This window comes from Labrus bergylta, chromosome 16 (genome assembly GCF_963930695.1).
Source record: "Labrus bergylta chromosome 16, fLabBer1.1, whole genome shotgun sequence".
NCBI lineage: Eukaryota > Metazoa > Chordata > Actinopteri > Labriformes > Labridae > Labrus > Labrus bergylta.
This window is the reverse complement of record NC_089210.1, coordinates 23,417,854-23,431,344: the sequence shown is the minus strand read 5'-3', so window position 1 is coordinate 23,431,344 and position 13,491 is coordinate 23,417,854. Positions and strand designations below refer to the sequence as shown.

Sequence of the window (13,491 nt, the reverse complement as noted above, 5' to 3'; positions counted from 1 at the left end):
AGGCAAGGGTGCTGATTAATGCTGCCAGGCTAACCCAGCCAAAGAGATGGAAGCTGCCTGTCAACAAAGGCTTTCTGTGTCATTCCCAAGCCCCGACACTCATTTATTGTTATATAGTAATAAAGTCTGTGGTGATGATAAAAGCCTCGCCCCCACTGGAAAAGAATTACAACCACCCTTTGATACAGTTTATAACGATATCAAAGCTCAGCCTTGGCTTCTATGGCGTTGATATATTAACTTTGCTAGTATTTTCAAAAGAAGGAAAGACAACAAACATGTAATATTAATAATAATAATAGTGGGAGTTTTTCCAAGCTGACACTGGAGGAGTAACCTGTTGCTCCTGATAGTTCACATGTGGGATCTCTTCTTCAAAAGTCAGTAAACTATTCACTACAGCAAGAGACAAATGTGTCATTAAAGTATTCTTACATGTAATTACAAAGTCATAGCCACAGTGGTAAATTTAGATCTAGAAGTAGACCTTGTGTTTCACAGTGCGGACTTATATTTCATTTTACCCAACATGTTTATAACAACAACACAGCAGTACATAGTACAGTCAACATTTAATAGTATTTTATAGGCTACGTGTGATTTATTTATTCGTAATTTCAGAATCTCCTTTTGCAAACTGACACCTTTAATAACTTTTTGCATTTTAAAATTGTAAGTTTTTGTTGGGAGTGTTTTAGGTTAGTGTGTGGATTTCAGTCTTTCTAAGGAGTGGTTTGAGTAAATAATGAACATAGTTGACTGAGTTATTACAGCGTGAGGACACAAATGGCAGAGTAAACACTGTAAACAAGGCCACACGGTTCACGGTTCACGACGCGTTTGGTTCCTGAGACTTACTTGGAATAAATTCAGCCTCGCAAAACAGTCAAATAGCTTCACACTTACCGGGTAAACTTTTCGTAAACATTCTTTCAACGAAACACAATCTCGTATAGACATTATTAAAACTTTATAAGTATTTCCTTGATAGTTACACTCACCTACACCGTCTTCCGATTTCAACACCATGCTGCCTGGTAAGTCCGAGTTAGTTCTAAATATTTAAAGTTGTTTCCAAGAGTCGTAACTTCCTCCAAATACTTCTAAAATACAGACTTTTTCTTTTTCAGCTTTTCGTTGTCGAGTTAACAAACCCACTTGGGAATAGTTTCCTCGGTGAGTGGAGAGTGTCTCGTATCGGCAGCTTGAGGGAGTGGTTTGAAGAGACGGAGGACTTTAACCAACCAGTGATTCCTGCGCGCCAGCTTCTGTCATAACGAGCTGAGTAAAACCTGACTTTCCGGTTTTGACTTTCAAAATAAAACATCAAACTACGACGCTTCAAAACGTGTTATCCCATATAATCCCTGAAACAAGGCCAGCTCTGAACAATTTATCATTTATAATTGTGTCCAATGCTTTAGTTTTATTGTTTGTGCACATTTTTGACATTTTCACATTTGGGAAGCACACTTTTTTGCACCTTTCAGAAAGTAGATCGTCTGAGGACGTATTTTAAGATTATTTTCATTGGGAAAAAACTGACTACAGCTAACTGAGTACAATGAACCTAAATATAGCTTACCCCTTGCAGATAGTGAACAATAGACTTGCACTGAGGTGAATTGTCTTAAAGCAGACACTTGCAAGAATAACTCGTGCAAAGTGAGTGGAAAATTTAACATTGTTATATGGACGAGTCTCTGCGCAGGCATGTGTTCAGCAACTTTACTTTTATGTAGGCCTATTCCTAATCCTATAGTGTGATCCATTCAAATATGGATTTAAAAAGCTGTAGCAATGGATGCATTGAAAATTACAAAGAATTTGCATAACCCTAGCCTATAGAAAACATATTGTAGCAATGAACTCCCTCACAAAAGTGGAAATGAGTGATCAAAACGAAAGATACAGAGAACTGGTTCATTTTTATTAGCCAGTAAGGTTTTATTTTGAACTCCTCTCGTATGTTCAAGAAAGTCTGCCTACACCATATCCGCCAAGAGTCTATTAACTCTGCTGACTTGACATCTCAGAGCCTGAAGTCTGAAGGTGCAGCAAACGGGTCTGATGACGCGTCTACCGCCTGCGTGCGTTCCCACCCTGTTGCCTTGGGCACTGAGCTCTCTCTCCCTCTCTCTCTTTCTCTCTCTCTCTCTCTCTCTCTCACACACACACAGTTAACTGTTGTTGGGGCATGGTTGAGTGGGGGCAGGGAGACCGTGTGGTGATTGACACACACAGATAGTTCACCTCTGCTGATCTTGCGCTTGTTGCTGCGCTTTAATTCACCACATCCGCCGAAAGCACATGTGTGAATGCCTTTGCAGTCGCTGTGAAATAAACTGATCTTCAGAAAATAACAACAACACCTGTTTGTGGTAAAGACATAACCCAAAAAGAGGCCAATACTCAGGAACATGGTCAAACACCTGTTGAATATTCTCAGAGAAAATCACTTTAGCTTTCAGTCTGATTTTCAGACTTAAATAATACTTTTTTTTATAGGTTAGGCCTACTCATCCTAACTACATTTACAGTAAAATATGTCCCCTTTAAAGCTAGTAGGCCTATAGCTTTACATTTGATATGTTTTACATTAAATGGTGCTTCTGTTTAATAGTTGCATGTCTTCACACCTAACACAACAAACAGGAAAATCACCCAAGACTGCAACCATGCCCGAATGTTTCATTCAAGTTGACTAGTTCAACGGCAAACTTGGTAATCTTGAATAAAATAACCATTATCTGCACAAAGATATCACCCATGTTTCATCCAGGACCATAAACTCTCAGTATATTTGGGTTACATTTTATGGTCCATTAAAGGTCAGATGATGAAGGTTTGTTTTTACTAACAGGGTGATATTAGCTGAAAACTAATTCAGTGAAAAACTTTGATTACAGATCACCCAGCTTTCCATCCCCTTTGTTGAAGTCAATAGTCAGGCTGTTGTTTATATAACACCTGTGCTGCTTTGCTGTGAGATATGAAAGCGCTGAGCCTGTCACTGCCTGTTGATGATTGCAGGAGCTAAAGAGGAATGCTGCATCACAACCAATGAAAGAAGCCATGGAGAAAACCTCTCTGCTCAAATTGAATACACTACAGGAGAAAATATGTGCAAAATGTTGGATGTGGTGGCATTTTTACCCTTTTTCCCACAACCACCACTTGGAAAAAATGGGTCTTACTCCTTTGTTAAAGTCAAAAGAGTAAAATCACCTCGACCGTCCCCCCTCCTTGAAAGGCTCTAGTGTGCATGGCCACTTCATTCAAGGGTTTCGTCCTCAAGCTGTGCACTGAGAATGCATCTGTTGAACTGCCCAAACTCAACAACTCGACAATGTACTGAGTGTGAAGTGAACCCTGATCACACAAAGTTACAATTGTTACGTCTTCATTCAGCCATTTCCCTGAGAGCTGTTACTAAAAACCCAGAACAAGTGTAACCAGAGAAACTCTTTGACCTTTACATGAAGAAAAAAAAAAACATCAATCCAACACACTGTTGTCTGCAGCTTCCTGATCTCACAATGACATGCAAAACTGTTCCTCAAGTGAATGTGTGACGTTCACGGAGTGTTTTGCAAACATCAAGTGAACGTCAGATGAGATTTTGAAATGCCAAGAGGGTTTTGTTCTTGCATGCAAGTTAAAGGATGCAGCTCATTTATTGGTTTCAATGAGATCAGATAATTCCACAAAAGAATAAGAAGTTAATGTTTGTTCTATTTTCACATTGCTTCATATAGAAATAACCGGAAAACACGACAACTTAAGATCACAAAAAAAGCATAAACAACTCTCTGACACCATTTAAATAAGAAGTTCCATAAATGCATTATTTACTGGATTTAATAATACTGGCAGGTTATACTTTATCTGATATATTTCCAGCAGTACAGGAACTTATTTGAAGCAGCTAAATCTGCACAAGCTCACCCCCAGAGACAGTTGATGCACGCAAGCCTAAATCATAATAGCAAAAAGCTGTTGTTCGGTCCTATCATACTTGGTTAAGCCCTAAGGATTACAGGAAAGATCCTGGTTCTCGTGTGAAAAGAGCCTCCCTGTGAAATAAATCAAACAATAGTCCTTTTCTTCTGTCAACCGGCTGATCAAATAATCAGAACTAAACCAACTTTGAACAGAAAATCAGCACGGAAGAGAGTGCTATATTTATCCTGCCCATGCAGGTCAATGATAAAACAGCAAATCAGCATGAAATACAGGCCTATATTCATCATCCCCATGCAGGTCAATGATAAAACCATGTTTCTTTATTTACAAAAAGTTCAAACAGCATGAAATATTCCTGCAAAAAACTTTAGGAACGTACACAAAAAAACAATAAAAAGTGATGCAGAAGAGATTTAAATAAAATTAATTGATTTCATTATCCAAGCTAAACACAGATATGCTTTCAACATGTGTAGCCAATGTTTTTTCAAACTCCACCCCAAAGTTCATAATGCTGATTTTCCTCATCAAGTCTATCCCTCATAATTTGAAATAATCCCAACCCTAAAGGCAGAAGAAAAAACAAGTATAAGGTTAGTAATATTGATGTGAAAAATTAGTGCAATTCTCCTTTAATGTGAGTCTAGTCTGGAGATTTGAATGATCTGTTCCTACTGTGTCAGCCTGTAGTTATCAAATCCACTAATACTGTAAATGTAGCTGCATTTTCCTGACAGCATTAGACAAAGCTATTTTCATGAAACAGTCACAATGCACCCAAAGTTCCTGATAATGCAGAAGAAGGTGAACTTGATTAAATCACTGGTTGAAAAAGACCAAACGTAGATAGAAATTGAACTCTGTCAGACATGTATCCTTTCAGGGATGCCAATATTGACCCCTGCTGCTCATCTGCAGTAACTGCAGTTCAATCTGCAAAAATACCTTGACACATATTCACACGGAGGATCGGTAGGGGACAGACATTGTGACATAATGACCCTTACACTATAAGTGTATATGTCTTAACATTTAATGGTAAGGTTACTACTCCGCGTTGTGTCACTGCATCTTTTGCATAATGCGTCTCTGAGGTCTTGTTGCTCCATCTCTTCTTGACTGATTGCACAAGCTGTATTTGACACAACCCGTAGAGTAACTCGAGATCCAGTGCCCTGTGTTTTTCCCGCCTTGTGCTCCCCCGCCCTGATTGTGCTCACCTGTGTCTCGTTACCCCCTGATTGTCTGCGTATTTAATCCCTGTGTGTCCTCACCTTTGTTGTCAGTTCATAGTGTGTACTTTGTGTTGCCTAGTTCCAGACTTCTTCTGCCAGTGAGTTTTTTTTAAGCTTGCCTGCCTTTAATGGATTGTTTGCTCCTCTGATAGCTTACCTGTGTACTGACCGGGGCTGAGCTGTGTATTAAACTCTGCTTTTACTGACCTCTGCCTTGTGTGCGTCTACATTTTGGGTCCATGTTTCTATCTGGTTCTGTTAGATTTGATGCTGTCTTTCTACAGGTAAAGTCACATTTAATGGCAACTTTGGATCGAGCCATGGTATCATTTTGAGTGTAGAAGGGAAGACAGACCTGAGTAATTAATTACAGACGTGTCGTAAGAAATACAGGAATTTATCTAGCTCCTGTGTCACTTTTCATAAGTGGATGTAAGAAGGAAAAAAAATGGTACTCCGTGGGCAGCCTTTGCTTTGCAACTACAAACATAAAGCTGCATTTTAAACATTAAATCAATTCCTCCACATATTTTGAGGTCAATTTATTTGCTTCTAAAATGAATCTATTGCAGCTTTCACAAATACACCTGCAGAAGTACTGATGTCCTCTCACATTTTAGGGAGAGGATGTGAAATGCAGAGGCTCAACTTGCAGCTCTGTGCCCTACATGCATAAATGCTGTAACTGTGTTCAACCAAACAAGCGCCATGACTACAGGCTGACAAAGCATTTGTTCATCTGTAATTAATTATGCATAACTCTGACTAATAATAAACAGTCTTTGGGAATGATTAAATAACCCTCCTGCTGTTCAGAGATGGATCGTGTCTGCAGGCATGAAAGCTTGATGAGGCCACATGTCGACACATTTACAGAGCAACAATGGGTCCATCAGTGTGTTACAAATGTACGCCATAGCCTAGAACACAATCAAAAGCATGATTTTCCAGTTCACCAGCATGCATGTTCTTCTCAAGCTTCTTTTTTTTTATCTAGATGAAAACCAAGACATTTGAGCAAAAAAAAAAAAAAAAACATGCCGACAGAAATATCTCATTTGGCTAACAGAGCTGTGTGGTATCGTCTCTCTCTGTTTGGTTTCCCACACACTCCTCTGAAGCAGCTCCCTGGCAGTTAGTCTCACTCAGCATCCAGAACACGCCCAACTGTGTTTTCAGTGGAAAACAGATCTATCTCACCTAAGATGTCAACATTACTTTCTTCTTTTATGTTGGCATGCAAAAGAGACTATTGATCAATAAGACTTTGTAATCAGTGTGCAGAGGGTTCTGTGTACAAGTAAGAAGTTTGCATCCAAGAAGCCAGTAACTTAGAGGTTGGAACCCTTCAAAGGGTTTTATTTAAAATTCAGAGGGATCAAATGATTCGAAGAGGAACATATTTCTGTTGCCAAAGATAAAATACTTTGGAAAAAAGTATTCAAATATTGCATCATTTTACCTTTTCAAGCACAGAAACTCAGGAGAATAATCTAAAGGAGGGGGAATTACTCTCATGTTTAACAGCTCAAAGTTTTTACACATGCAACCTCTAATAAGAGGTGACATCATCCCTTATTTTCCCATGAAATGAGATTTGTGTTCATATTATTTGGTGCAGCACATGGGTTATGAAACAGTTTTATACCAGATAAGGACAGATTCAAGCTTTTGTTTGATCCTGTTTCTCTTGAAACCCTTAATGACACAACTCATTGTCTACCATTGTGACAGATTTGGATCTTATAGCATTAAATGACAAATCATTGGAGTATCATCCAATAGTTTTCTTTTGTGATTTATTTATTTTTGGATCAGCTTACTCCTAACTAAACTTCGCTAATAAAGTCTGAGGCTTGTGTTTGTCAATGAATTCTTGCTTATTTGTGCGATGTATTCAAACTTCTATTTTCTTTAGTTCACATTTCCTCCATCCGTTAACTAAACAAGCTGATAAATACATACAAAGTCTGTGTTTGTGCTATCAAGAGGCACATGTATGGAGGTCACAGTTCCCCAAGAGGGCAGCCCAGGCTCGGGTCGGACCTGTGGCTCCTCTCCGACATGTCATTCCCCAATCTCTTTTCCTGATTTCGACTCTATCCACTGTCCTATCTCTGCAATAAAGGCATGAAAAGCCCAAAAAATAAATCTTAAAAAAAAAAAAAAAAGAGGCCCCAGATTTCCAAGTACACTAAAGGGACTATCAGGGTTAAAGGGACATAAGCAAAAAAGGCCGGGAGCCACTTCTGTACTGCTGTTAGCCTCATCATCCACTGTCACTTCTGCACAGTGCCCTCCTTTACATTCTGCTGATGTGGCACATTTTCCTCGAACACTCTCTGCTCCTGGCAGGAATGTTTGTGCTCCCAAAGAGATCAGTTTGTCCTCAGCTGCCCCTGGAGCCTACACAGAGTCATTTCCATGCCTGAAAACAACGGCGAGGAAAGGGTACACCTGCCTCACAGAGCAGACGGCCCCTCTCAGCTCCTATTAATCAGCTAAATGACTATCATGTCTGCTCTAAGCATTACACTGCCTGCTATCAGCCCCAGCCTGCGAGACTAATTGGGCATGTTGAGTCACACTCACAGCAACATTTACAGCGGAAAAGAGCGACGACATAACACTCCACATGTGCTGTATTGAAGTGTTTGAGAGTGACTGAGAAGATTGATGGATGAAGACGTCACCACATGATGTCAGATAGTAAAAGGAGCCAAAATAACAGAAAAACTCTCACTTGTGTTTGCACTTAAGCAGATAGTGTGAAAAAAAAGACATTTGGCGATACACTACGGGTTATCTCACTGCTGATAAAACTTGGTGGACAGCCGTTTGATGAGTCACATATGAATCACTTGCTTGATTCTGGATTAAAAACAGAAACGCCAACACATACAGAACACCGCCCAATCTCTTCACGATTGCAACTGCTGCCATCAGAAAATGAACTTTTTATTTTTGCAGTTGAGGCAAAAAAACTGACAGTTTTGCACAAGTGGGTGACAGCTGTAATTAAGCCGTTGGGGATGTTTTCAGCCCATGAATCGGACCGGAGGCTGGCAATTCTAATGACAAAGCAGCATTTTGGCTCATAGAAACTAACAAAATATGTCCAAGTTATTTTGCATGCCATACTCTTCTGTCACCATGTTCTTAACCGAGCAATCAAGATCACTTCCCATTTCCCAAACTTTAAAAAGTCCCATCCTCATATGCACTTCTCTGGTGCTGATTCAGGTGTTTTGAAAACACTGAGACAGCACCGCTTCCCTCTTGTTAGCCACTCCGTCAGCTGATTCACCACAACCCCGAGAAGCTGTTTCATTCATGTCAAAGCAATCTGACAACGGAGCATTGAAAACGTCGGCCCTGCGAGTGTCACGGAATTCTGTAGCAACACTAAAAAAATAAAAAAACAACCAACAAGACAACACGCTAAACACAAACATCCCAATCCCGATCTCATTACGACAGTGTGAAAGGACAAACGTAGGAACATGGGGACAGGTGGTGGGAAAGTCTTACAGCCAGCTCCACTTCTCCACACACATCTTTAATCAGGGCTGGGAAAGCAGTGAGAGTGGTTTATCCAGGTTTACGAGGTGATCTCAGGTAAACACAAACACTGCTGTCCCTGTTTATCAAAGGACACGCAGCAGTTACAGGGACAAGGAAGCAAATTTGTCATGCACAGCCGAGCAGGAGCAGGAACAGAGTTTGTTGGTGTGAGTGGTTGTGTTTACACCTGAAAGCTTCAGCCGCGTCATGGATGTCTGTGAATGTCTTGTGAACATGGAGTCAGCTCAAATTAGTTTGTGCAGCAACAGATTAGTAAGTAATAAGCTCTCGCTCAGTGGGGGTTTAAGTTGTGCTTAATGAAAGAGAGAGAGAGAGAGAGAGAGAGAGCCTCCTTAGCCATAAGAAGCTCCCTCTATTTCTGTCATTGCTGCTGGAGCCGTGTGTTTGTACAGCAAATAAACAGGTTTTCTTGCACAGTTCTAAAACTGATTAAAACGTACTGACACTCATGGCTTATGCTGACCTGTGTTAGCCGGAACGTTCAATGTTAGAGCAAACAAAGCAATGGTAAAACACATGCAAACAACCAACTACAGTGTGAGGCCTACCTTTGCGTCTTTAACAGTTTTTTTTGTTTTGCTGGGGCACCATTTCAGCCGGACACAAAAACGCAAAGAGATTTCATAATAGGAGACCTTCCTTAGCTACAAGAAGCTCCCTCTTTTTCTGTCAGACTGTTGTCGGCGCTGGTGGAGCCATGTGTTTGTGCAACTGGTCACACAGACACAGACACAGCAAATCAACAGGTTTCCCAAAAACTTGAAAAAACTGATTCAAAACTTCAGATGAAGAAGGTATATTAAGCTTTTAAGATCAATGTTACAGCATGACAGCAATGCTAAAGAAAAACAGTGTAAGACCAACAGTTGTGTCGTTACCTGGATCTTGTTGGAGCGTCTTCACAGCTGGACACAAAAACGTCTGCAGGCTGGACACGCACAGCTCACTCACCGTCCCCATAGCTCCACAGTGTTATATTTCTATCCGTGTGTGAAGGTATACGGCTCCGTTGGTGGCTGTTTGAGCTTCTCCGTCCTTGTGATTGCAACTGAGAAGGAGGAAAAGGGAAGTAGCAGCGGGCCAAGCTCCACTGCTGTGGCTGCAGGGAGTCACTCCGTCTCTCCTGGACGAGCAGAGACTCCAACTGTAAAGTCCTGCTCTGTGTCAATCTGCTCCACCTAATCCCCCGAGTTGGATAAAATCTCTCCACTGCTTCCCCAGCCAATCTCTCACACTCACCTACTTTCTCTTCCCCCAGTCGATTTTTTTTTTTTAAATGTGCATCTTGGATGCTGAAATCACTTCTGCTTTTTTCTCCCACTTCCCCTTTTTGAGCTCAGCCTCCCTCCATCCTCCTCTGCTCTCTCTCTCTCTCTCTCTCTCTCTCTCTCTCTCTCTCTCTCTCTCTTACTTTCTCTCCCACTTGCTACTTTCCATACAGATATTCTAAGAGCCTAAATGCTGCATTCACAAATGGAAAAGTCAGGTTGTATTTGTTTAAAGCATATGATAATGTTGCTTCAGGAGTGGTCAAAAGTTTCCCTCATAAAATGTTAGATCAAAACTATGACACAGGAAGAAGTCAGTCAAAGAAACAATTAAGATACAAGTCAATCAGCATGTCCAAATCAGAGTTGTCATTCTCGCCACACTCTGTTTTGTTTTTGCCTCCAGTCACTCGTCAGTTTTGGCATCAAAAGCCTCGTATATGAAATCAAGATTTCATTGTTGCTTGGCAACGGGGTAGAAGAAATGATTTGCTCCTGGGCGAAACACTGTGAGCCATTTGTTTTGACGAGATTATTTTCACACCCGTTGAGATTATTCACCACGACTTAATCATATTTGGGGGTCTGGAGCCATAAAGCACAAATAGGGATATGGTTCTAACACACACACACACACACACACACACACACACAAATACATGCACCAAAATAAAAATAAAAAATACTGTTTCGATTCTGCCACAGATGTGCTGATAATGAAAGACAATCGATTTATTTCTCACTTCCTCTTAAAGAGCAGAGCAGAAATGTTTATCTCCACTCCTGAACCGATTCTACACCCCCTGCCGCGCTGAATTAACCGCCTGTCAATCATCCCAAAGTGTCCTTAACAACCGCCTCTCTCATTCTGTGTCAGTCACGCCTTCACTTTATAACTCTGTCTGTGAGGGAGAACAGCTAGGTCCCAGACCAAATGCATATCTAATACAAACTGTCGTGTATTGCAGTTTGCAAGACTATGACATCGCCTCCAATCCATTCATCACTGCCCACTTTATGGCCCGAGGGTTGACTCCCTCAGAGTGACCCTCGCATGAACTGCGAAGTCAGTGTGACTACTTCAAAATGCTGCAGCTGCACATCATGCATAGCAGCCCTGTCACAGGAGGAACAGAAGCACGGAACACAGTGAACTCAGCACTAATGTTCGTCTTTTTTAAATTGCCATATTTTCTCCGCTCTGCTCGACTCCAAGTTACCTCTTTGAACAAGAGTGTGATGTCACTAACTCCCTGAGTACCTGCAGGGAGAGTAAACAAGCCAACGTGTGGGTTCATGATAGATAGATGGATGGATGGAGGTAGGTAGGTAGGTAGGTAGGTAGGTAGGTAGGTAGGTGGATAGGTAGGTAGGTAGATATGTAGGTAGGTGGGTAGGTAGGTGGGTAGGTAGGTAGGTAGGTGGGTAGATGGGTAGGTAAGTAGGTGGGTAGGTGGGTAGGTGGGTAGGTAGGTAGGTAGGTGGGTAGGTAGGTAGGTAGGTAAGAGGGAAGGCAGGTAGGTAGGTAGGTAGGTAGGTAGGTCGGTAGATAGGTGGGTAGGTAGGTAGGTAAGTTGGCTGGGTTGATTGGTAGGCATAGGAAGGTGGGTGGGTTGGTGTGTAGGATGATTGGGTTGGTTGGTTGGTTGGTTGGCAGTGTGGTAGGTTGGGAATATGACTTTTAAATCATGAGCATGTGCACATGGGTAATTCTGAACTATTCCTCCGATCTACTGGTGGAGGTAATGCACCGGCTATGATAGGGGAGTCTGCTTGCAGGTTAATATGGCTGTAGACAATGCAGGAATAACAATACATTACAAATATATATGAGGAAGGAAATACAGTCAGCATATTCAAGGATATGTCATTTTGGTGAGTAAAAATAAACAAAATCGTTTTTGTTTACAAGAATAGACCACACATCACCAAAGATGGGTCCCACAAGTGCCCAAGAGCCAATACACAATGGTCTATTATTCAGTAGGTTTGCCGTCGGACCTTTCGTTGTTCTATGGGATCAAACCGAGTGCTTGAGGTTTCATAAACAGTGACATGGACAGTTATATACAGCTCAAAGTCTGCACACAGTACAGCTCGAAAACCCCACTCAAAACCACAGATGAACACAATCCTTTGAGAAAACTACTCCTGAATGAGCTAATATTTTCAAAGTTTCTTCAGAAATTCTCTACTTCCCAAAAAACACTTTAATATTACAAAAAAAGATGCACGTGTATGTGACAACTTGTGCATGTGCATAATGAGAAAAAGCATCTTCATTTAGCAAAGAAGCTGAGATCACGTGTTATTCTCATGCAAAACTCTATGTAGTGATGATGGCCCACAATGGGACCATGGTATACACTTTACTGAAGCATTTGTGCATACATGCCACCAAGTGGACATAGCAGGGAACTACACCTTTACTCTTGGTTCAAAAGAAAGCACACCTTACATCACATGTGATTTAGCTATAACTTGTGTAAAATAAATACAGGTTCAAGAACTTTGTGGAACAATCATTTACAAATATTACAATCTGAAAACCTGCAGCTGCCTCGGCACCCTGTGCGAGGAGATCCTGATGAATATAGTCACATTGTTTGTTTTCAGAAACATGTGGAGGCAGACAAATCTTCTTTGTAATAAGAGTTTCCCTATGCTTGGGAATAAAAACCTACAGCGAGCTTCCTGATCTGTGTTGGTGGAACTCCTACAGAGCAGCCTAATGTTAGCATCACCTGCAGTGACTAACAACAGACATGGGCGGGAGCACAACATCAACTCTGCTGGAGCAAACTCAACTGAGTGCTTAATAAATGGAGACAACTCCCAGAATAAAGCTGAAAAATGGCTAAATATAGATTTGATGCACTAAGTAGCAAGTTTTCCTAATCGTAAGTTGCATCACCCTGGCCTACTTTTTGTTTCAGCTGCCTCAAAAGCTTTGATATCCTGCCTTTTTTCTGCTTCTCTTTATGTGGATTTCGATTGTGATTGGTGTCGTTTTAATGCTGGAAAACAGACAAATAATGTGTTTATCAGATTGGCAATAATACAATTTATTTTTAGACTTATATCCCACATGATTGAGTAAGAAGAACAAAGCGACAACTTAAGGTGATGGAGTTTAACTTCCTCCCCTTTCAATCTTCTGAATACGATATGTCTGCACTAGTCCGCTGAGATTTCTTTGCAGCTGCTTTGACAGTTCTTCTCTGGATGTGCTTTGAACGAGAGAGGAGCTTAGTGTTGGAGTAAAACTGTCTTATTGCATGGGTGAAAAGTGACAGAATAGAGTAGGAACACATGCTACACACCAGTATAAGCAACTATGTCTCTGTCTATCACTCAGATGAAGAGAAGGGCTTTGAAATAAGAGGACAGATGACACCCATAACCACAGCAACCACACGTACCTGCTGCTGTAGTGC

At 41.0% G+C, this 13,491-nt stretch overlaps 1 protein-coding gene across 3 annotated transcripts in view; it reads right to left on the bottom strand.

Annotated features, from left to right (window-relative positions):
- cyth1a (cytohesin 1a) overlaps positions 1-13,491 on the bottom strand; it is a 41,708-nt gene that overhangs the window by 26,040 nt on the left and 2,177 nt on the right. The window contains exon 1 of one of the 3 annotated variants that reach the window (XM_020646979.3): positions 9,665-10,012. The exons of 1 other annotated variant lie outside the window; for it this stretch is intronic. In XM_020646979.3, the coding sequence (XP_020502635.1) occupies positions 9,665-9,746 (82 nt within the window). In that variant the 5' untranslated portion in view covers positions 9,747-10,012. Of the gene's footprint in view, positions 1-1,001; positions 1,229-9,664; positions 10,013-13,491 lie in introns of those variants that run through there. One more of the 3 variants, XM_020646987.3, reaches the window with a different exon arrangement.